The sequence below is a fragment of the Rosa chinensis genome, chromosome 7, assembly GCF_002994745.2.
Source record: "Rosa chinensis cultivar Old Blush chromosome 7, RchiOBHm-V2, whole genome shotgun sequence".
Taxonomy (NCBI): domain Eukaryota; kingdom Viridiplantae; phylum Streptophyta; class Magnoliopsida; order Rosales; family Rosaceae; genus Rosa; species Rosa chinensis.
Genome location: NC_037094.1, coordinates 65624283 through 65649777, shown reverse-complemented (window position 1 = coordinate 65649777; position 25495 = coordinate 65624283). Strand labels below are relative to the sequence as shown.

The window sequence follows — 25495 nt, the reverse complement described above, 5'->3', positions numbered from 1 at the left end:
GATTATACTTTTTTTCATTATCCTTTCTTTTATTTCTTATAAAATGAGGCCCAGAAGGAAAGGAAAAAGAAAGAAAAAAAAAGATTATATTGGGGGGCAATAGACGTCTATTGGGGTGCAATAGACGTTTTGAATTAATGTAATCTCCTCTTTTTTTTCTTTAATTAAAGTTATATTTTTGTAATTTTAGAAAAATTAGTTCTCATTTCTGTAATCGAAACGTCTATTGGGGGGCAATAGACGTTTTAAAATTGATATAATTTCTTCATTTTTTCTTTAATCAAAGTTTTATCTGTCTAATTTTAGGAAGATTAGTTTCTATTCCGGCTACCGAAAGTTCTATTGGCGGGTAATAGACGTCTATTGGGGGGCAATACATGGCTGATAGTCGTCTATGGGGGGGGGACAATAGAGGTCTATTGGGTGCAAAAAAAACTTTCCGGTGAGATTTTCAGCAAATTCCGGTGGGCGGTAGCTGGACTCCTGCGAACGTTGACCTGATTCCGGCGATCGGTGACCGGACTCCGGCGAAGTCTCCCATGGTTTCTCTCTCTCTCTCTCTTTCTCTCTCTCTAAGTAACAAAGGGGTAAGGGTAAAATGGTATTAAAAAAAATTTAAAAACAAAAAAAAAATCTTAATGGGGTATTAGGGAATACTTCCTTAGAGTGTCTTGGGTAAGAGAGAATTAAAAAAACTTAATGGGGTAAGTGGGAAAAAAATCTCTAAAAATGGGGTAAATAGACAAAAGCCCTTCAAAATATCCAATACATTGTAACTAAAAAAATAAAAAAAATAAAAAACAAATGTATATGATAAATTAAGTTGAGTTAATCTAAACAAAAATTAGAATAGATAAACAAAAACCAAAAAATTAAAATTAAGTAAAATGACCAAAATACCCTCACATATTTTGCACATGATGATATTTAATAGTGGAACTCAACGAAAGTTAACGGAAATATGAAAATTGCCAAACTTTGGAAAAGTTAGTGTTAGAGTATCTTTAGCAATGCTAGCCATTTTTAGTCAAATTTTAGCTAAAGTAGCTAAAAAGTCATTTTGGGTAGCCACTTTAGAAATATATATGTATCAGTGCTCTTTATTTTAGCTCATTTTGAATTTATATTATTTTTTAAATGAATATTAAATAGTTTAAATGTATTTATAAATTACATAAAGTAACTCAAATAGAATATTTTAAATTATAGAGAGTCTCATCTCGTTCTCTATATTTAGGAGCTAGATAGCTAAAAGTTATAATGGAGAGTTACTTAAGAGTCAAGTGCAACTGCTAAAATAGATAAAAAGCTAAACATGCTCTCTAAAATAGCTAATGAGCCAAAATAGAGAGTCTGCTAAAGATGCTGTAACGTCCCGGACCTAAATTTTACCGTTTACTAGTCATTTGGACGGAAAGCGATAATTTCTTTCACTTTTTACTTGTTTGGATACTTTTAGTGGCCCTAAAAGTTGACTTTTCGTTCGGGTCAAAATTTGAGAAAATTTCCTTCATGAAAGTTGTAGAGGACATTAAACCGAGCGCGTGCATATGTGGTACGTAAAAATCGGAGTTTGTATGTGAAAGTTATAGCTTAAAATGTGAAAGTTACTGTTTATGGTAACAAAAATATAAATATGGAAAGTTACCACTGTAGGTTTCCATTTTCGGAAACCCGGTAACTCTCCCTCTCTCTTCTCCCCCGACCCCTCCCCCTTTCGACCCGAACTGGTTTACCTCCGATTTCTCCCTCCTCCGGCCGACCCACGACGGAATCCGGCTACCCCCAGGCTCGTCTCCTCCCCCTTGACACATTGGCGGTGGTGTTTTGTGAAGATTTGGCCGGAGAAGCTTGATTTCGCGCCGGGAAGGTAATGGTTTCAATTTGCGATTTTTGCCGATTTCCGGCGATTCCGGCCTTCTCCGGTCACCAGACCGGCGTCGAAGGTCGGGTTTTTGCTGGAGATGATTTCCCCTAAGGTCTTGCTTCTCAATTTGCAGTGTGGAGGTCGAATCGATCGAACCCGATCCTAGCGTTCTTGAATTTTTCTGGAAAATTTTCACCGGCTTAATTGGAGCCCTTCCAGGTAAAATTGGCACTTGTTGTAGTTGAGAAAGAGATTAGGCATGTTGAGTAGGAGGTGCTGCCAAAATTTGGTGGCCATTGGTGGTGTTTGGTAGGTGGCGCGTGGGCCCCACGCGCGGCCACTGTGGGTGGCGCGTGGCGGCCCGTGGAGGCTTGTGTGGGCAGTGTTTTAATTTCAGTTTTTAGCCCTTTAAATTGTATAAATGTTGTGGAGCTTGTATGTGAAGTTTGGTGAATTTTGGAAGAGTTTGGATATGTTTGTAAATTCCCGAAGTTTGGAAGTTTTGGTTGTCGAATTGTGAGAATCCGACCTTCGGGTTTCCTTTGTTCCGATATGGAATACTTTAATCGACGGAGATAGATTAATGGTGAAGTTTGGATTGAATCCGGAAAGAAATGGTGATGTGGGATTTCGTAGGGTTTTGGGATTCATTATAGAATCGTACTTGTTTATCGAATTATTGTTTACGGAATATAATTGTGTACAGGACGAGGTACCGACCCATCGCTTGACGAGGATCCTTACGCTTGGGTACCACGTTAGCCGCATACTGTGAGTGGACGTTTATTTTCAAAGAATGATGCATGCATTTATTTATTTGAATCTGAGATAATAATTTGTTTATCGTATTACTTTCCCGAGCATATGGTTATTTTCAGAAATGATTTTGGATATTTGTTTATTTGAAGATTTTATGGCGTGCGGGGTCACGTCATTGGTTTTGCTTATCTTACCTTATTTATTTATTTCCGATGTGATTTCTGGATTTATACTATTTATATTATATTTATACTCGGCGATTTGAGATTTTTATGAGATTTTCGAAATGAGATTTCGATGGAGTAAATCTTTATATTTATTTATCTCCTATTTATTTTGAACTTGAGATTATCTTGGCGTGTGGGACACGTCGTTGGAAATTCATTTACGAGAGTTGGGGAAGTTTTATGGATTTATGAGGTTTTCGGATTTTCTTTTGCCATACTTTGGGTGACTTATCATTGCTAGCTTTGATCTTCCGCCTTTGTGGCGAGGTCATGGGATCACCGAAGCCCTCCGCCTTTGTGGCGCTGGTTACTGTCTCTGTGACAGTAATTCTGAAGCCCAGTATCCTATCGCTACACATAGTGGCGTAAGAGTATATTACGGGAGTAATGAGAGTACTTTAGCCTGGGAGGCTATCACCCGAGCCTGGGAGGCTCACTCGTATGGCTATCGTCTTCCCCTACTCATTATACTATTTTCGACTAGCGGGGCTAGTCCGATTTATTTTAGCCAGCGGGGCTGGTTTTATTTCCTTGAGTATCTGAGTTTCAACCTTTTCTTTTATTCGTTTGTGACTAGCGGGGCTAGTCGGCTTTCATGAGCGGAACTCCTCTTATTTTATTTTTGTTAATCATTGCATGCATCGGGAATTTTTAAAGAAATAAATGTGGGAAAGTATAAAATCTCTTTTGTTTGAAATTGTTTATTTTTGTCCGCTCACGCTAACGTTTTTTATGTACTTTCCCTTGGGCCCTTCGGTTTCAAATGCCCAGTTCGCAGTGTAGCTGTTCGGCTTTAGGAGTTGAGGCTTAGCACCACCGCTGTCATCTATCCCTCGTAGGTTACTTGCTAACCTACTATGTATATCGTTGTTCTTTTGGTTTTAGCCTGCTCTGATAACCTTGAGATTTTGTATTAATATTGTAACCTATGACTTGGTTGTAATTTGAGTTAATTGGATAATTTGATACTCTAAATTGTGGAGTTGTGCGGTTTTGGGAGCAGGGTGGCTCCAGAAGTTTTGGGAGGGTTGTTTAGAAGTGAAATTGAAATTCTACAGGTTTTGGGTTGCCCATTTTTAAGGGAGGTTATGCCGAAATTTTTGGTAAACCTTCTTTAAAGGTGGGTCCCGCGGGGCCACTTCGGATTCCAGGGTGGAATCCGGGGCGGACCCTGTCAGATGCTCTTATTGGGTAAAATTAATAAGTTAGTGTGTAAATTAACAATAGAAGAAAATATCAGGAGGTATTTTGGCCATCAAGCTTTTAATATAATCAGATGATTCCCATAATATAGACCCAATATAGAAAGTTTTTTTTTTTTTTTTTTGTTTAAGGGTAATATAGAAAGATTTACCGGTGTGAGATTTGCAATCTTCATAGGTCGACCAAATCATTGCATAGACATTTTCTTATTCAAATGCCGCATTTTGGCATTTGTTCCACCGGTCATTGAACATACGTACGCACCTATCAATCTAGACTTTCATTACACCATGTCTGTGCCAAACTGAGAAGGAGAAGGTCAGCGCAGGGTTTCCTTATAAACAGGGATACTCGATAATAAACGAACAATGCTACGTACGTTGAACTTGAATATTTCTGAAAAAAAAAGTAAACTATGCCATTTTGGCATGAATCTAACCAATCATTTTTCCAGAAAATTAAAGAGCAATTACCATAAACCAATACTGGTAGTCATCGATTAGTTTCAGATTGAATATTTAATATAAGAAGATCACCCTGTATGTTAATATATATGGAGAGCCTCCAAGGCTGTAACTAATATGGTTGCATTGCCCGTACATTTTCACACTTTATGCCCTGTTTTTGAGCTCAAAAGCGATTCCAATTGGATCACAAAGATACAAATAAGGAAGCTTCTAACCAGGTCCCATAAGATTCAACACCTTTTTCAAGCAAACACCGATGGAAGATGTTTGAAGCATAGAATATCCAAAAATTTAGAGTTGAAATAGTTGTAGACAAGCCGCAATCCAAGGCTACCTATTGTATGGTTCATGCGTGTGTATCCTTGGAGGAATTCTGTACACAAGAACAGAAATGAGGGTATTTTTGTTTTTATTTTGGTTACACCCCGTTACTTTAATTGGTCAACTAGACCACTTGCATGAGAAAAGTTTTCTGACTTATACTATTAGGCATCGTTTGGTTGCAGGAAAAAAAAAATCAGTTCATTGGTCTTTCCTATGAGCATGAGAAAGTAAATTTCCCCTAGTTTTCCTACCAATGTTTGGAAATGCCGGGAAAGTAATCGGAAAATATATTTTACTTTACTTTCCGATGTTTGGTTTCTGTATGACATAAATAGGAAAGTAGGTAACATTAATCCTTATTATCAAAACATAAACAATTCAAAATTAAAAAGTATCATGGATAATTTGGTAATAACAAGCATTAAAATGATCTTTAGAGTAAGCTATTAATGCAGGAAAAATATGAGGGAAAATGAATCCCATAGGGTAGATCCTCCCACATTTTCTCCCATATTTTTCCATGCATAAAGGCTGTTCCTTTCCTTGGGTGTGTTAAACACAGGAAATGATAAAGTTTTCATTCCCAACATTTCCATTCTGCGAACCAAACGAGACCTTAAGATTGTGAAATTGATATATGAGCTAATGAGCATATATATATATATTTTTTAAATTTCTTATTGATATACAAATTTTAAAATTTGTGAACCAGCCGGCCGTGAAAAAAATGTATGAAGTTGTTTTTTTTTTTTTTTTGAAAGGAGTTGTTTTTCTTATTTGTATAATATGTATTGAATGCCGAGCAACAAAAGAAATCTTGCATCTAAAAGCAACAAAATTACTAGTAGGATAAACACTTTGAAATTTGAATGCTGTAACACTTAAACCGGCCATCAAAGCCAAAAATTCATTATTATATTTTTAAATGCATTGGATGAGATCGAACCGTCATTCTAATTAGTCAATCCCAAAGGTTTTAGGAAATTAATAAAAGTTTTGAGTTGGTCAAACTAAGAACCAAGAGAAAACCCACTAATTTATAGTGGGGAGAAAACGAATTAACTGAAAATGGTCAAACGAATTACGCTTCACTTTCATGGTTGGACCTCTATAAATCATTTTACGATAATGTTGACATTCAACAGATGAACCATACCATCATGCCAGCAGGCATTAAGCATGTTAACTTGGAACATCTCATTAGTTGACTTTGCCAGCTTCTAGAATTAACTGAAAATGGTCAAACGAATTACGCTTCATTTTCATGGGGTTGGACCTCTATAAATCATTTTACGATAATGTTGACATTTAAGCATGTTAAGTTGGAACATCGCATTAGTTGACTTTGCCAGCTTCTAGACCCATAAGCAATTGGACATTGATCGAAATCCAATTTCGTTTTTCTCTTCTGCATGCGCATACCAATTAGAGGTCACATAAAAGGAAGACAGTTGAGTGGAAAGGAAGGTTTTGACGCAGATCGTGCTCAGACTGCTGCAACTAGAGATAAGATATAAAGCGCAAAGTGATCACAAGCCATTATTATTGGCTGACTCTGGCCACTCATGAGTCGTGTAAAACTGCTCTAATTAGTGCTGTAGGGCGTTTTAGCAATGAAGTTGTCGGTTTTGATCATTGAGAGCATCATTCGTAAAACTAGCTATATTCTAGCCAATGTAGCCAATGAAGAAAAGGCTTCACGAAAAACATGCACGGACGAGACATATATTAATATTACTACAGATCTTAATCCTTACCTCGATCTCCTTGTATGATAGTATTATGTCGATCAGGTTTGATATATTTTCCATATTCCCACTCTAGTCACAAGCTAGTGAAGCTACAAACAAAGGCGTGAATCAATCCAATGATAACAAGAATTGAATATGCCCGCGTAAAAAAAAAACATCCACTTGCTAGAATTGCTAGATATTCTTCCTTTCTAAAAAACCATCTTGTCAGAGTCAAATATAAAAAAAATTACTGACCGGTTTTCTAGATGCATATGAACATCTAGAATGTTATTTCTTAAAAAGAAAAAAGAATATAGTTTTACAGTACTAAGCGTACCCAGACAGGTTATATCTATATGTTGAGAACTTGAGATGCCCGCTACTCAGGTTTCCATTATTTGTCTAATCCTGTAGAAAAGTTCGTGATCTTGGGCACTTTTGCTTCCTAAATTAGCTACCTTCTGTTGGAAGTGGGTGGTTGGAATTTGTGGATGCTCATGGCCTATTCGAGCCTAGTGGACTCGGAGTTGCAAGTATAGTGGGCTGCGCATAGCACATAATCGGAAAGAGACAACAAATTGGTTACTTCATCATCGCTAATTAAGTAATGGGGAAAATTCTGTTTAGTTTTTGTATTATGACTATGTCATCGTTTCAGTTCCTAATATTATAATTTAATTTAAAAAGTCCATGAGATCACAATTTTTGTCTAATAAGTCCTCGTCGTTAAGATTCCGTCAAGTTGGACCTTTATGTTGTTGATGTGGCTCTCCAAGCCAGACCACCTCAGCATTTGCAGGCCATGCAACCTGTAAATTGTCCAATATAACCCTCCTTCTTCACACCCAAACCACCAACAAGCTCTCTCTCCGAGCCCAACCCCTCGCCGCCTCGTCTAAAACTGAATCAACCAACCTCTCTCCCTCCACTCTTACTCAAAGAACTCAAACTCGAATTTCCTCTACTACTGCATCACCAAAACTTGAACAGGAACAAAGTCTCCGAGAGCAATTTCAAGGTCACCATCAGCAAAACCACCTTCTCACTGCCACCACTTGCTGCTACACCACCTCCTACTCTATATGTCACTACACCCAATCCCACCACCCTTACCCTCCACCACAACCATCCCCAGACCCACTTCTCCAAGCCACTGCCCCTCAACTCCTCATTTCTAATCCCCCAGATCCCTACCTGCACCACCACCAAAACTACCACAACCACCACCGAGCTCAACCAACAATCCCATTGCGATTATATATCCGCAAATTCCAAGAACTACACTTGCATAGTCAATCAAACCAATATATCCAACATCTGGGTATTTCCAAGTTCATCAAAAACCAAATTCCACCTCAAATTAACCCCAATTTTTTCTTTGAAACCCAAAATTACCCTAAAACAATCAATCCGAAGTACTGAGATTGGGTTAGCTATCCCAATCCTCAGCTTGCTTTAGCAAAATCGCAACCGTGTGCAGTGTCGTCGCCATCACCATCGGACTCAAACCTCCATCACCGTCGGATGTCGAAGTCTGGTTCATCTTCCATTTAGATGGAACCGGACCGAGGTCGTGGTCGCTGAAGCTCTGCCTATGTGGCCAAACTCTGACCATGAGATCTGAACCAGAGTCCGATTCTTTGAGAAGCCCAGTAATGTCGGTGAGCCAGAGGCTGAGAAACTCTGACTAGCGAGTGGTATAGAGGCGGCGCACTTGCTCGGGAATGAGAGCCAAAACATGAGGCGGCGCACTTGGTCTCACAGAGTGGCTTTGTTTATCTTCTTTAGCTTTGAGATTGGATTAGATGAGAGGAAGAAGAAGGGCTAGGTTTGGGTAAAGGAAAAAGAGGAAGAAGAGATTGCAGCAAGAACAAAAAAGAGAAATTAAAAAAACTAAAAAGGGAGGTTAGGGTTATTCTGGACATTTTAACACCCACCATGCTTATGTGGCGCTGAGTTGGCGTCTACTTATTTGCCATGTCAGCCAGTTAATAGAGCATTTGGATGGTGACGACGTATTAGAAGGAAATTATGACCTCAGAAACTTTTCAGATTAAATTAGAATGTCAGGGACTGAAAAAATGACAGAGTCATAGTACGGGACTAAACAGGATTTTTCCCTTAAGTAATTATATCCACCCAATAATTTGAAGTACACGAATCGTCACACTAATAGGTCAAGAGAGTTTTTACTTTTTAGTGAAGATTTTAGAATAAGTCTAACCCTTGATTTAGAAGTCAGAGTCTTTATTTTAAAGGTCTCTATTAGGCAATTAGAGCATCATGCCTAATAGGTCTATAATGAGTTTTAAAATATAGATCTTTTCTGATTTAAAAGATCATGAACAAAAAATACTCTTTTTTTTTTCTTTGCACTTGAACAAAGTATTCTTTCCTCATCAATAATGGTTAAAACAAGTCCACTTTTAGGCATAGTACTGACATGTATACTTTCCTCATCAATGGTCAATACAAGTTTAACCCTCGATTTAGAAACCCTTATATAGTCTTTATTTCAAAGGTTCCTATTAGAGCATCACCCCTAATAGGTATATACTGAGTTTCAAAATATAAGTCTCTTTTCTGATTTAAAAGATCATGAACAAAACATACTTCTTTTTTTTGGGACTTGAACAAAGTATACTTTCCTCAACAATAATGGGCAATGCAAGTCCATTCCTAGGCATAGTACCGATGTGTATACTTTCCTCAACAATGGTCAATACAGTATGTATTTTTTATTTTATAGAAGAAGTCTATTACTAGGCATAATGCTAATATTTTCCTCACCTAACCACCTTGAAAATACCAAACAGAATGATATTGTGCTACAATCAATAGAACAACTTAACTAAGACATCACTATATCAAGAAGGACACAGAAATTGCTAACGCAGTGTAAACCTCTCCACTGAGGAAACTTCACTGCTTGGTTTTTAACGTAGCCAACACAAAAAATCAATCCAATATGAATCAAATGAGTTTACAGTATACAAGTTGTGTTGTTCATAACAAACACCTTCACTTAGCAACAACTGCTAACTTGATTTACAACTGATCTAACGTTTACTTGATTATCAATCTATCAACTCTAATCAATCAACTGATCTTCCTTGTTCTCAACGTCTCACAGATCTTTGAGAATGAATTATGAAAGCAATAGACAACACATGAGAAACACGGAACAAATAATGAGAGTTTTCAGAGAATGGTTTTAACAAAAACTAATGGTTCAAGAGTGAACAGTTTTTATGCATGAAAAACGAAAACCCTCAACTTGTATTAGTTTCGAAACCTTTTATACAGGAGGAAAACTCCCCCTCAAACAAATCTTTTCTTTAATCATCAAATAAGTTAAATATAGAAAGATATCAAAAACTGAAATCAATGTTTCATGTTTATTTGTTAGGCATGCAAAAAGTCTTTAATGCAAAATGCACCAAATCAATTTAATAGACATGTAAATCAATTTTAATTATGTAACATGATTTGGAATCCATATATATTAAACTCAAGATCAGTGAATCAATTTTGCTTGATCGTATCTTCCTCTTTGTTTCCTTGAAGCTCCGGTTTCCTTGTGACAATGGGAAATCATGCATTGAATGGTAATAGCCCAATATACTTACACACCTTGACAGTAACACGTATAAGGTTTTATCTCAAAAGGCATTGGTACTATTATGAATAATCCAACCATCATATGTCTCCTTTCTGATGTGGAATTTTATCCTTTCCACATTTTGGTTTGTATTGTGTCATACAACCCTAACAAACTCCACCTTGCCCGTGTACAAATCGGTATAATTTCTCTTTCCAAACATCATTTCGCTGAGTCATGTTATAGTATCTTGCAACTCCACCCTTGACTAGGATTTTACTTTAGCGCTTGTTCCACTTGCTTTCAAGTCACTCCACCTTTCGACTCCCTTGAATTAGGATTTTTCTAATATTCCAACCTAGCTTCACAGCTAGAAATTTTCACCTATTCTCTGAGTCACTCCATCTTGAGCTTACAACCTGGCCACACCTTGATAGGAATTTTCTTCTAGCTGGCTTCACATATCGCACTTTGGAGTTGTCACCTTAACCAGCCACTTGCACTTGACTCCACTTTGAATGATGATGTGCTCCACCGAACCTTCGGTTCTTATACTAATTGTTGTGGACAACGAAAACCTCGTGGTCCACTCTTAGGCATAGTACCAATTTTGTCTCCACTTAACCATTTTAACGTCATCTAAGGATCCAAAGTACTTCTTGTATGTAGCCTTCACTTTAACAGCCATTTCAAACAATACTTTTTCAGTGTGACTTTCATATGATTTATAAGGCTTTGTAAATAGACCCTCAATTTATGCATTAATGGCCATTATGTCATGGAGGACTTTGGGTGTAGTACGTTGGTTGGTTTGACAAAACCGCTAGCCTTGTCCCAATCTGCTTCATATAGTGGCCCTATCATGTTCCTAGGCATTCTAGATGATACGTCCCGTATCTCAATTTATCGGTTTACTGGTTATTCGGATGGTAAATGACATTTACTTTCACTTTTAACCTCGTTTCGATACTTTTAAGGGGTCATAAAAGTTGACTTTTTGTTTCGTTGGTCATTTGAGAAACTTTTTCTTCACGGAAGTTGTAGAGCATGTTAAACAAAATTCGTAGGCACGAAGTACGCTAAAATCAGAGTTGTAATGAAGAAGTTATTAAGGATTTAAGTTAATGGTATTTTTATAAATAGTGGGAACTCTAATACTATAAATAGTAGTTTCCTCTTTTGGAAACCACTATATATATGGAAGCTTTCCGAAATAGAAGCCCCAAAACTGAAAAACGGTAGATTCGCCGTTGAACTTCCTCAGCCTTGCCAGTCTATTTCGGCCACCTCAGGCTGTGAAACTGGTTCAGTCTCTTCGCCTTGGAACGAGCTTTCCAAGCATTTATGATTTGCACGCTATCATTCACCGTACATGACGAATCGAAGAAAAGAAAGTAAGACTCGTTTGCGGCATATTTTTCAAATTCCGACCAACTCCGGTCAAATTGGCCATTGAGACTAATTGGGCTTTGTTCGTCTTGCTATCCTCTACAAACCCTCCAAGTTTCACATCTGAATTCAACCTGAGGAAGACAAATTTCAGATTTTGAGTGATTTCGGCTCCAAATCCTCCTAAATTGAGGTAAATTTCGGCTTCTATACTTAAAATTGGACTTTGCGTTAGTTGAGAAAGCTGTTGGAGATGATGAGCGGATGATGGTGATGAAATTTCATGACCCAATTAGGGGTCGGGACCAACGGCCCACACGCCGCCACTATTAGTGGCCTGTGGAGGAGCGTGCGGTCTTTTTCGGCCATCTATTTTTGCTAGTTGGTTCCTTGTAGTGTGTAGAACTCTTGGGTATCAGTTTGGTGGAATTCGGAGGAAGTTTAGTATCGATTGGGAATTTATGAAGTTTCGGGTGTTTACTTTCAGAAATCCGACCAATGGATTTTCTTCGTTTCTATTCTAGAATGCTAGAATTGATGAAACGATGTTGATGGTAATGTTTGAAACTTGTAGATTTTGGAGGGTCAAAGATATGGAGTTTTCAGTTCATTTATTATGAATTTATTTCAAAAATTCCATTCGGTTATTCAAGATGTATTATTGTGTACAAGACGACGTACCGAGCCACTGCTCGTTGAGGAAATTCTTACGCGTGACCGCCTGGGTGCCTAAATCATATTGTGAGTGGACCTTTGATTTTAAATGATGCATGCAATTATTTTCCGAATAAGTGATTTATTCCTTTATCGTTTTTTTTTTTTTGAATAAAAGGCTGCTGTGGCAGCCCTCAAGCCTTAATCGACATATTATTTGGTTTTGGTTTATAATTTGAACATATGATTTGATTTCGGAATTTGATTTTGATTTATCTTGTGAATTGCTTTCGATGATGATTTTAGAGAATTAATTGTGATTTATTTTGATGTTGACTTTTGGGAAAAATTTTGTTTTGCCATTTTGTTTGACCTTAAGCTTTCGTTGATTTATCTTTGATGATTGATTATTATTTGAATTTATGATTTGTAATTTAATCTCGCTATTTATTATCAGATTGAGATTATTTTGACGTGTGAGACACGTGGTTGATTTAATTGAATTATCTTGAGATTGTCCAAGTATGGTTGGGAATTGTATTCATGATTTCATTAGCGAGATTTTGGGGAAACTTGATGGATTTTAAGGATTTATGGATTTACTGGTCTTTGAATGTTTTTCTTATGCCCTACTTGTGGTGATTATATTATCATGTTAGCATGTTGTCTGCGTTTGTGATGACGTGATTGAAACACTTAAGGTTGTCCGCCTTTGTGGTGCTGGGCTGCTGCCTTTGTGGTGATAACCCTGAAGCTCAGTATCCGCCTTAATGGCGTAAGGGTAATTACTAGAGTATGAGAGTACTTTAGCCTGGGAGGCTCATTCGTATAGCTATTGTCTTCCCCTACTTATACTTTATTATTCTTGACTAACGGGGCTAGTCCAATTTCCCTTAACTAGCGGGGCTGGTATGTTTTCAAGAGTTTTTGCGCTTAAAGAAATATGTTTTATAAACCTTGCATGCATTGAGGTTTTATAAGTTTAAATACGTGGGAAAATATTAAAGTTTACCTTATTTAAAGTATCTTGATTATTTATTTTTGTCCACTCACGTTAACGTTTTTAAATACTTTCCCCTGGGCCCTTCGGTTTCAAATGCCCAGTTTGCAGACCAGATTAGTTGAGGTCGGGCGTACATGGAGTCGAAGCATAATCAATATCATAGCTTCCACATAATCATCTTATTTATGTTTTCCTGGTTTACCTTTTGTATTAGAATTACTCTGATAACTTGTGAGATTGATGTTGTTAAGTTGAGACTTGTACTTGTGAAATGGGAGATGTTGTGATTTGGGAAGCAAGGTGGCTCCAAGAGAATAAAGATGGATTGTTTAGAAGTGTAAATGTGTTTTCTTCAGGTTCTGGGTAGTCCATTTTTAGGGATGACACTGCCGAATTTTCGGTAGAGTTATTCTTAAGGTGGGCCCTACAGGGCCACCTCGAGTTTCAGTGTGAAATTTGAGGCAGGTCCTGTCACTGGACTTGGCTTTAACCAAATTGTCTTCCTTATCCTCATGCATCTTATTCCTCATTCTCATCAAAATAACTTAAATACTTCATATCTTTTTTCTCGTCAACCATCCTATCAAACCCTTGTTTAAGCTCCAATGCAAGTCGAACATGATGTATGTGAAATTCCACATTGTTGAACATCTAAGACACAGACAATCTTGCACTCCATGTTTTCTTTTCAACACAAAGCTTAAAAGCATCTAGCCTAGCTAATGAGCATCTAATGTACCTAACTGGATTCCTAATACTAGCCACAAACTTGTCAATAATATGCAAACCAGACCTCACAATGTGAAACAAGCATTTTGCATTTAGAAACCCCCCTCCAAAGATTTGCTGCTTGTCTAGATTGCCCATTTTTTTACCTAATGTAATCAATAGCTATCTTATTGGCTGAAGCATTATCTACTGAAATAGTTAAAACCGTCTTGATTGACCACACAAGTCTCTAGAATATTTGCTATGGTAATGCCTTGATGGTTTGGAATAAGAAAAAAATTAAGCTCTCTCCTGTGCATTTTCCAGCCATTATCTATGAAATGGGCTGTACAACCATGTAGTTTATGTTTGGATCAATGTCCAAGTATCAGTCATCAAACATGCACAATGGTTGTTTAATTCTTTCTTCATGAGCTCTTCTTCTTTTCATCATACATTCTCAAAAATGTTTTCACTATCAATTTCCTACATGGATTATGAACTTAGGAACTGGTAACCTACAAAATCTTTTAAATTCTAGTATTTCAATATAACTAAATGGTAGTTCATCAATTATGATAACTTCAGTGGCTGTTATAATGCAATTTTCCTGAGTCCAATGCTTCACAATAACATCAGTGGAAAGATGGGTTTGACCCTCACCTAAATTAGTTATACCAAGGTACCCAATGCAAAATTGCTCAATGTGCTTTTTAAGAGAGCTAGTGCCATTGCTAGGAGAATTGTGGGCAAGATGAGTATAGCAATACTTACATTGTGCTCTCTTGGTGTTCCCAACACACTCTTCCTTACCATCAATCACCTCGATGATGGGATGATCTTCCTTGGTGAAATATTCTCAGACCCATGATATCTATCTTAAACCAGCAACAGATCTCGATTGCCTCTTCCTCTTTATTGGAGCATGTTTCGTCTCTTTCAATTTCAAATTAGGCCGAACTTTTGCATGCTTTATTTCATCATATGATTCTTCTGTTGCATTTACAAGCACAATTTCGTTCCTTTTGTAGTTGGATTATTGTATGAATCCACGAGAATTTGGAGGCTTGAATATAGGGATTAAGCAGAATTTGGGGACGAGTTAAAATTTCAGTGTTTGAATTAGGGGTAAAGTGAGTTGGGGTTCATAATTCAAACTTCGAAGACGAGTTGGAATTTGGGGGTTTGAACTAGGGATGAAGAAAGTCGGCATAAGAACTAGGGCTTAAGAGTGAGACACAGAGAAAGAATGAGAGATAAAAAAAATTTAGGGTTTGATCGAGAAATTGAATTGAGAAAATCAATTTCAGGTTTACCTTATAAAGATAATGAGTGATTGTTTGTTGTCAAGTCTATATACCTACACGTGTACTATGCGGTTTCATTCAATTTCAAAAATGCAAAAGAATGGGAGTGAAAACCGAACCGAATTAAGAGTGTCAAGAACCGAACCGAAAAAACTTGCTAGAAAGATGTCGTGGAACCGAACCAAACCAGATTTTCCGGTTTGATTCGGTGCGGTATATCCGGTTTATGGTTCTGATCCCAGGCCTAATTTTACCATTGAAGACCACGAAGGAAGTCGCATTTCATGCTTGTGAATTGTGATACCAAACCTTTGTAGAGCTATTTTAGTCTTATTTCTTAATAAAATAAAATAAAGGAAAAAAAAATTAATACAGTCGAGGATTGACGCGCCATGGGCTGGCGAACAGCCCATCACAAGTTTCCCTCACGCACCCTCCATGTGAAGCACCGACAGCGCCTAGCTGTCCTCAAATCACCACCACCATATCTTCCTCTACATCCATTCTCACTATATCTCACTCAAAAACTCTCCCTCCATTGGCCAACCCACCTCTCCCAATGACGTGTCAGCCACACAAAAAACGCGCTCACAGAATCCCAGCCCGCACCCAATCCCCGCCCCACGCGCTTCGGGCACTCAATTTTCCCGTAAATTGCTCTCACCTCTCCTCGTGATTACGCGCTGCCTTTTATTATCATCACATATATAATTATTTATACCCACAACACTCTCTTCATCACTACCGAAAAAAAATTCAGTGTCTCTCTTTCTCTCAGCAATTCAGAAAAAAACTCCTGCTACAATGGCGAAGCTTGTGATGCTGTTCGCTCTGTGCGTGCTGCCGGCTCTGGCCGTCGCCACCCGTCCGATGAGGACTCCGTTCACCGTCGAAGGAAAGGTCTACTGCGACGCTTGCCGTTTCGGTTACGAGTCCTCCGCCACCACCTACATTGCCGGTAAACCTAGATCTCCTTTTTGCGCTTTTGTATTTTTTGGCTTTGTTGTGGATTTACGGCTTCGATCTCGGTTTGCTAGATCTGAAACCTTTTTTCTCATTTTTTTTTTTAATTTTTGTGTAAAAGGTTTTGTTTCACAGATCTGACTGGGATTTGAACCAGTTGGACTGTGGAGATGTGCTCTACAATTCTAGTGTTTATTATATTGGTGAAGGAAAAATAACCTAATAGATCGACAGTGACTTTCTGTGGATATATAAGAATCGGTTCAATCAGTTAAAAAAAAAAAAAAAAAAATCTAAGAATATATGGTCAGTACAAGACTGAGAATATTGATTTAGCATTAGGACGCGGTAATCTGTTTTGAAGAATTGCATTGCTGTAAGTTTCGGATTTCTTGTAATCCGTAGCAAAATGCAATATTTTTGGGCGATGTAGAAATGGTTTTGTGTTATCTTGTGGTTAATTGTATATGTTGTCGTAAGCTATGTTAGGCGTAGGTATGTGAAATGTGTATGTTTTGAGGTGATGTGATTTCGACTGTGAATGTGTTATGGTTGTTGATTTGTCTCTGATGGAATTTGATTGGGGGTGTTGATAATAGGTGCTAAGGTTAGAGTGGAATGCAAGGACAAGCTGACCATGGCACTCAGGTACAGCAAAGAAGGGACAACTGACTCGACCGGAACCTACAGGATTACTGTTGCAGAGGACCATGAGGACCAGATCTGTGATTCTATCCTTGTGAGCAGCCCTCAGAAGAGCTGTTCAGAAGCTACCCCAGGGCGTGACCGTGCTCGTGTCATCCTCACCGGCTACAATGGCATTGCATCATACAACCGTTTGGCCAATGCTATGGGGTTCATGAGGACTGAGGCCGTGTCTGGTTGTTCCCAGATTCTCAAGCAGATGCAGGAGTTGGATGTGTAGATGTGGTTTGAGTTCCTAGAGTATGCATCTAGTTTTAAAAACTTTGTTGGCTATATTCTCCTAATGTTTGGTATTATTTGTTGGTTTGTTATCTCGACACCTAAAGATTCTTCATTTAATTGCTAATGTACTCTCCATGATATATATATTTGTATGGTCTCGTTTGATCCGGAAATAATAGGTTTTGTTAATGATAATTGAAATGTGTTTAAATTGGTTTTTCCAGTGGATTTGACTTTAGTATAGTATCTACAGCATATATCTTCTGCCTGATTGAATAGTACTTGTACATTTTTGATCAGGTGAAGGATCAAACATGCAATCTGTTCTGATAGTCAAGCTTGGTGTTACAGATTTATAGTCAAGCTTGGTGTTACAGATTTACTATTAGGCGTAGAGCGTGATACCATTTTTGAATTTTGACCGTGCTTAATTAAGTTTTGAAGCTCAATGTTTAGTACCATGGGGTATGGGCCTTCCAAACATCTAGAAGAAAAGACTAGCCAACTTGGCTCTAGGCAGTTGTCAACACATTCCAACCTTGTGCCAAGCAAGCACAATATGCAGTTTAAACTCTTAGCACTCCGGAGAGTTTTCCACAATAGGCTAATCACATTGGAGGAAATTGAGAAAACAGATAATTCGAGGCCTAAAACGTGATGAAAGGCAATGATTCAGATCCATAGGGAGATTGAAACTAATTGGAACAGATGAAATCTTCTACACATCTGGAAGAGAGAACAGAACTCACCAGCATTTATAATCAATCAGGTCGAATGTAGGTTAACAAGGGCAATGGGCCAAGGGTATGTGGGTTCCTACCCAGTTCAGCCTGCCAATAACGGGGTTTGTGGGGAGTATGCTGACCCAGTTATTCTGAACTCACCTGTTTGGGTCTGGCCCTATTAAATTTTTGGGCTTTTTCAGGGGGTTTGTCTAAGTGTCTTGCATATATTACGTAGAAGGCTTGAGTTGATCCGCTCAAATTTGGACCGTTCTGGCGGGCAGTTCACTACTTGGTCTTCAGTTTTAGTCTGCATAATCTGGATCATGCTTCCTGGAGGAGACTGTAATTATCTCAGATTATTGCACATTTCAAGCGATGAGTAGCTCATATTTGTTTGCTGAGATGTGGCGTTCCACAATAGTGTGCTTAGGCAAGCGGGAGTGTTGGTCGATTTGTTCTTAGGACCACATTGAGATGTGGCACAAGACAATTTACACTAAGAATATTTTGCTCCCACACTCTTTATTCAAGCGGCTTAGTTGGGAGTCGAACTGAGGTTCAAGACTATAAACCTCACCCCGCTTATTACTCGTTCCTAAAATATGAACTAAGAAAGTACTTGGCCTTTAAGAGCCTGGAACAAAGAGAGGATGGATTAGTCAGAAGCCTCCAGGTCGGCTTTGCAAGCTTATATCAGTTGAATCCATACTCATGCATGACCAGAGTTATGCCAGTAGTCCCTCTCAGCTCGTGCATGGATGTCCCACATATCGAACTTATTTTAGAACCTTTTTTTTTTTTTTTAAACATAAAAATACATTACAATGAGAATCACCTTGAATTCTTGAATCCTGAATAAAGACTTATATAGGTACAAGAAATTCTAAAGAATTACGGGGAAATTGGTAAACCAAATATAATTATGGTGGATCGATCTGATCTCTTCTAAAATCGGTTAGCTGTCAATTGGCTGTACCTTTTTTTTGTATTTAATTGCTATTTTTCTCATGGGAGAATTTTATTGTTCTTTGACATAGCTTGAAAAAAACACCCAAAAAAAAAAAAAATCCTTAATTTCTAATTCTCTCTACTGAAGATCGATCAAGAAAACTAAACTAGCTAGCAAAGAGTACGTCGACTTGTCAAATTTGAAAGACAAAAACACAACTAAGCAAATGGAGTAGCCAATAGTGTATTCTTAATTGGTGTTTGTTAGAATACACGTATTTTGTAAGACTTCTGATATCATTTTGAGGCGATCTCTAGATGTTTATTGTAATCAGGGGCTTAGGCTCAATGTCTATCTCTTGTATTCGACAGTTTTATTAATCAAAGTTTAAAAGCAGCTGCACCCGTTCTTTATTCAGATTAAAAAAAAAAAAAACTAAGCATGACATGTACATTGAGTTTGCCCCGCCTTATAGTAAAAGGGACTCAAAACAAACAATGCCAGAATATCCTTCCCATTTCTTCTTGACCAAAAAGAATATCCTTCCTCATTCGTTGTTGAGTTTGCCCCGTGGCAGCGGTCTCTGAAAACTGTCAAGATCTCTGGTGGAAGGAAGAGTGGTTAGGTGAGGTGTTGTTGTATTTGCCTATTTGGTGTGACTGCATGAGAGAATAAGCTGCATGCATATACATACAAATACAGAGAAGCACGTGTTTGTGTTATAATATCGAACAGAGAAGACTTGGAAGGAGCTGGTGGAGTGGAGGTAGGTGCTGGTATGAATTCTGGGTGGAGGCTTTGAAGGGTTGCTTTTGCTTAACTGGCCGCTTTCGTAGTTAGGGCTAATTTGCTAGGCCTTCCAACTACTCAAAAGGCAAAAACACATCGTTGGTTTTTATGCTGAAAATATAAATAGAAAGCCATAAGCAACTGTCTCTGTCAAATAATTCATGTCTAAAAGTCTCGGGCAATTAGCAGCTAGCTAACAAAAACGAAACTACATATTATCTTTATTATATGCATGCGATAAAGGGCCAATTTATTAGATATTCAAGAGGAAGAGGAAAAAGAAGAAGAATAGGACTACTCTCCACCCCCCATTAATTATTGTGTTTTCAATTTACACGTTTCTCCTTTTTTCATGCGTAAATTGTAGTGCTGTGAGAGATTTTTGCGTAGGGCTACCCAATCAGTGAACTTATAAGGGGGTGCTTTGGGTGTTTTATTTTTATAAGTAAGAATAAATTTAGAACACACTTAAAATTTTTCTGAATTTTGATTGGGCTGCCCCACCGCCGCGTAGTACGTTTGCCCCATGTAAAAATTTCTCTTTGTATTTTACTTGACTAAGCCAATGAGCTGTGACCTATTAGTAAGTTGTAATTCCAATATTGTAAATATCATGAGTTCGATTTTAATTGACATATATAAGAGTGGGTGGGCTAAATAAAATTTTTTTTTATTATTAATTTTACTTGACCAAGCCAATGATGTAGTTCTATTTGATATTAGGATGTTAAAATGTCTCCATCGACCAATCAGTTAACAGTGGTCTTTCACTGCATTATTAAGGAACTCGAAATTCGGTAAAAAAAAACTTTTCTTAATCAAACACAATCACATAACAAAAACTATTCTTTCTAAGATCGTAATGTTACTAAAGAAAATCGATTAACATTTGCAACTATTTCCGCTTTCTAACAAGTTTCTTATCCAAAAGACATCCAAAACTACAAATTACATAATAAACACAGACATTCGAACATGTTTATCGATTATGATTAATCCAACATGGATTTACATGGTCATGGTTTATCTATTCAATTTCTTTCACATGCAAAATGATATTCTTCTTTTCAATCGAATATATGAATTTCAAACACAATGTGACTACAAAAAGAAAAGAATAAGGAATTGAAGTCAAAGAAGCCCAACTTAGTAGAACCATAAACGCCCACCAATGGTGTCGCCAAGTTGGGCAAATTGTCAATATACTGTTCCTCCATAGCGCTTTTAGTGACGACGACAAACAACAACGATTTCTTCTATAAATAAAAAGGCCATATAAAACTCATGTAAAACTCACTTCCCCAGTTTCCCTCGCCTATTTCACATTTTTCTCTTTCCATTTTCTGTTTGGTTTTGGTTTGCTTTGGTTTTGTTCTCTCAGAAATCGACATGTAAATGCAGCTCTCAACTTGTGTCATATAAACTGTCAATCATCTTCTTCTCCGTCAACTTTTCTCGTATTAAACTCTGGTCCCATTTGGTCGTGTTTCCATTTTGCCTCTTCCTCGGTTTCGTCGGTTTTTCCCATATATATTAACATCAAGGTAATTTACTCCTACCAACCTTCATCAAGATAGATTCTTGATTCATTTTGCATTGGATTCTGGGCCTTTTGGTATCTGGGTTTCTCTCTGATTTTGCTAAGGAGGTTTGTTCTTTTTCATTTTTGACTTTGATTTGAATGTGATTGAACATTGAAAATGGTATAAAGCAGAGATCTTTTAATTATTTTTTAAGCACATATTGTTTGGGGTTCCTTCAACATAGATCTCTTATTACTAATTTTCTTTGTGAATTTTGATTATGACCTCTTATTACTAATTTTCTTTGTGAATTATGATTATGATGCATGAGGTTGATGAACATGTTTATCTGAGATGTATTAGCTTGTTGTTTCCCTAGCAATGTTTAAGTTTTTGGGTTGTGAGGGAAGTGATTGATTAACATGCATCTAATGGGGGTATTGATTTAGAAATTTGAAGGCCTAAGAATCTCTAAGAGAGAAATGTTTATGATCATTTGTATATCAATATAGTGTCTCTGTTCCCATTTGTGTAATCGTTGTACTTTTGTCGTTTACTTGAGATGTTTATGATTTTTTAGGATGGCTACTGCAGTGTTTCACCAATCCATTGGAACTCACCAGTCCCATGGACATCTCTATAACTCTGGCATTCATCAAGAGTTGGGGAAAAGTTCAGTGAGATTGATTTCAAAGGCGTTCGAGGTTGATGTTGGACTGTCAAGAAGAGTATGCTACAACTCTGGTCAGAGAAACCTTGGTGTAATTCGAGCTTCGACTTCCCAAACTTCAGTGATTGATCACGTTTCGTCCCCCTCAAAGAACAAAGAAAGCGAATCACGAAAGAAATCTAGTAAGCTGGTTTTACTCACCCTATTTTGATTTGTTGATGAATAGTCAGTATACTTGTATAATTGTTCTTTCTTTTCTGTAGATCTTTTCTATTGAGCTGAATGAAATCACCACGTTTGGTTATTGAAATTTTGAAACATTCTTTTCCATATCCTTTCAGATGAAGCAGCTTTGATTTTGATTAGGCATGGTGAATCATTGTGGAACGAAAAGAACTTGTTCACTGGCTGTGTTGATGTGCCGCTGAGCAAGAAGGGTGTAGAAGAGGCACTTGAAGCTGGCAAGAGAATCAGCAACATACCTGTCGACATGATCTATACATCTGCACTGATTCGTGCACAGATGACTGCCATGCTTGCCATGACACAGCACCGTCGTAAGAAGGTAATTTTAGGGAAAACAAATCTGTTTAGTGTCATAAGATACCACATTATGTAGCTATTTGGAGGCATAGTGATTATCGTAATTTGAACTGATGTCGATAGATGATCAAATTGGTTTAATACCATTGATCATCCATGCAGTAATTAGCAGGGGAATGCAGATAAAAAAAATCTGTATTAAAGGGGAAAGGGGAGAAGTGAAAAAGATACCTATCAACTCAAACTCCGGGTTTTACAATTGTATTAATGTCTGAACTGTAATTAAGTCCTCAGGTTTTACTCATTTGGACAGAAAGTTATCCTTTTGTCATCCTGCTAAATATCAGTTTGCCTACAGGTGCCAGTTATGTTGCATAATGAAAGCGAACAGGCTAGGGCATGGAGCCAGATTTTTAGTGAAGACACAAAATTGCAATCCATTCCTGTGGTCGCGGATTGGCGCTTGAACGAAAGAATGTTGTTATTACATCTCTGCTTTTCCTTGATAATTGTTCTGGCCTGTTATCCCTTTCCTGTACTTAGCTGCATGACGTGATTTTTTTAATAGGTATGGGGAATTACAGGGTCTCAATAAACAAGAAACAGCAGATAGATATGGGAAGGAACAAGTTCACGAGTGGCGTCGGAGTTATGATGTACCCCCTCCCAATGGCGAGAGTTTGGAAATGTGTGCTGAAAGAGCTGTTGCTTATTTTAAAGATCAAGTACGTATGTCTGCATACTTACCTGTATCTAGTTGCTCTGAACTGCTTCTATAACACATTTTATGTGAGAAAGGTTTGTGTAGTTTCAAAAGACGTCATTGACTATATCCATTCTTCACCGTCTGACTGTATAAATATTGCTCTGGCAGATTGAACCCCAACTCTTATCTGGAAAGAATATTATGATTGCTGCCCACGGGAATTCATTGAGATCTATTATCATGTATCTGGATAAGCTAACTTCCCAAGAGGTGACAGACCATTTATATTGTTGAGATCGATATGCATTATAGTTGTGGCTCTAATACTTTACAGCCAAGAAAAAAATGAATTTATGTTTTGTCCTGTTCTTCCTTGGCAGGTTATTAGTTTAGAACTGTCAACTGGAATACCGATGCTTTACATTTTCAAAGAGGGAAAATTCACTCGGAGGGGAAGTCCTTCGGCACCTACTGAGGCTGGGGTTTATGCCTACACCAAGGTGAGAAAGTTTTGCACTTAGTTAAATATTTTTCTTAACTTCAATTTTATATTATCAACAGTTTGCCTTTGCCTTGCGGAATCATTATTATGATGGAAATGTTTAACTACTTGGCTTGGGAGAAACTGTCTTCGTTTCCCTTGTCTTCTGTTTGTGGAGAAAACAAATGGAGCTTCAAGAAAAGCTTCAACTGATATGTGTATTTATAAGACCTTAATAGACATTTCAAAATGGCTTTGATCTATAGCTTTACATTAATTTATGAACAAACACAGAGACTGGATAATAATTGCTATCAACTTCTTTGTTAACTTTATTTCCAGTTTCTAGACCTTTTAACCCTCAAATACGGAACTAATGCTTCTGCTGTTTTAATTTTGTTGCAGAAATTGGCCCTTTACAGGCAGAAATTAGATGAGATGGTTCATTAGCGTGTTATATATTACAGGAAACCCATCATATGCTCTCAAAGTCGAGAACCAAAATTGCTGGTTTTCTTCTGCTTTTAAAATTTTAAGTAGCTGGTGCAAGTTCTCTTCCGTTGCTTCTTCAGGGGGTTTATCTTTCAGCAGTTTTGTTTGTACCAGTTGGTGTGTCATACTTTTTTTTCAAGTTCTACAGATATATGAAATATATGGGGGCAGCTCTGAAGCAGTACATAGCCACAGTCCTGGCTACTTGCTTCTGTGTACTTTTGTATGTCTAGCAAATTTAGTTGAAGTCCCTGTGCTAGAAGAGAGTTCGGTTTGTCCTTGTATGTTATTACTAAGTTGTAATCCTGTAATTGATAGGACTGAAATAAGAACGTATCTTTTGGTATCTTCTGGGTTTCTGCCTCTATATGCTTTATTTAGTGGTCTCCCACTAAATAAACATGATGCTCACAGAATCTAGACCATGTTTTACAGTTTAGTCATTCGGTCTGTTGTTTTGTTAAAATTTGTCCACATAATAAAGACTAGAGATTGGTACCCTATCTTGATAATCTCGATTCACAAATATGTTTGCAACTTTACATCACATATATATTTGATTGATATGATTTGCTCAATTGTCTTGCATTGTAATCAGTGTTTTAAAATGCACTCCGATGTATTTCAGTAGATCGTCACTAAGGCGTAAAACGTATATCTTACATTATAAAAAAATTTATATACATAAAATGATAACAATATAGAAAAAACAAATGCTATTCATAGTCATCAATCAATAAGAATTGAGCTAGATTCAATGAACCTCATAATTCAATAAATACTCAAACATAAAATGAAATCTAAGGTGAATATGATGGTTTAGTACTTGATGCGGCATTTGGTGTTTATGAGAAAGCTTTGGCGGCAAAGGAAGAAGTCTGGGGAGAGTGGGAGTCAGGAAAGAGATTCCTTTCTGATGGAAGAAATTTGAGGAGAGGGGAGTCAAATTTGCCATGAAGGAAGAAATTTAGGGAGAGTGGGAGTCTGCAAACCTGCTATAGCCTTCTTCTTTTTTTCTTTAAAAAAAAAAAAACTGAGCCTAAGATTAAATTGATTAAGCTTTTTGTGGCTCAATTGGTTTTTTGCGTCTTTAAGTATTGATATTGAACCAAACACAATATAGATAAGAAAATATGTCATCCACCCTTTTAAAACACTAATTGTAATTATAGCACAAGCGTACACTGCATTTTCTCAACACCGTATTAGCTCGCCACCTGCTTTCAGAAAGGACACTCGTGCAAACTCAAATTGTGCATCAGAGTAACAGCCACAAAAAGCTTTGACCAACTGAGCGCTCAAGCCAGTAGATTCACCAGAATTAGGCCTGAAATATTTCTGTCCTATTGAAAGATTATGTAGGCTAGAAAGAGAAGTTGTACAGTAGTTTTAGCTTTATCATTTTTATTTCTTGATAAAGATTTATGATTGATACATTAAGGAATTGTTAGGAGCATCACATTTTGATCTCGCTTAGGCAAAACC

General features: G+C 37.5%; 2 protein-coding genes across 3 annotated transcripts; both read left to right on the top strand.

The window, feature by feature from the left end:
- The first annotated feature begins 15952 nt into the window (after positions 1–15952).
- LOC112176812 (protein DOWNSTREAM OF FLC) lies at positions 15953–17340 on the top strand. Its single transcript, XM_024314903.2, has 2 exons — positions 15953–16200; positions 16805–17340. Exons 1-2 carry the CDS (start codon positions 16047–16049, stop codon positions 17128–17130), a joined length of 480 nt encoding a protein of 159 aa, XP_024170671.1. The 5' UTR covers positions 15953–16046; the 3' UTR covers positions 17131–17340.
- Positions 17341–20866: 3526 nt separating this feature from the next.
- On the top strand, positions 20867–24356 carry LOC112176811 (2,3-bisphosphoglycerate-dependent phosphoglycerate mutase 1). 2 transcript variants are annotated; one of them, XM_024314901.2, is made up of 8 exons: positions 20867–21139; positions 21699–21970; positions 22130–22353; positions 22690–22808; positions 22900–23056; positions 23206–23307; positions 23418–23537; positions 23924–24356. In XM_024314901.2, the coding sequence occupies exons 2-8, from the start codon at positions 21700–21702 to the stop codon at positions 23966–23968; spliced, it is 1038 nt and encodes a 345-aa protein (XP_024170669.1). In that variant the 5' UTR covers positions 20867–21139; position 21699; the 3' UTR covers positions 23969–24356. The 2 variants fall into 2 exon arrangements, with proteins under 2 accessions (XP_024170669.1, XP_024170670.1); XM_024314902.2 differs by lacking the exon at positions 20867–21139 and adding an exon at positions 21227–21244.
- The last annotated feature ends 1139 nt before the right edge of the window (positions 24357–25495 follow it).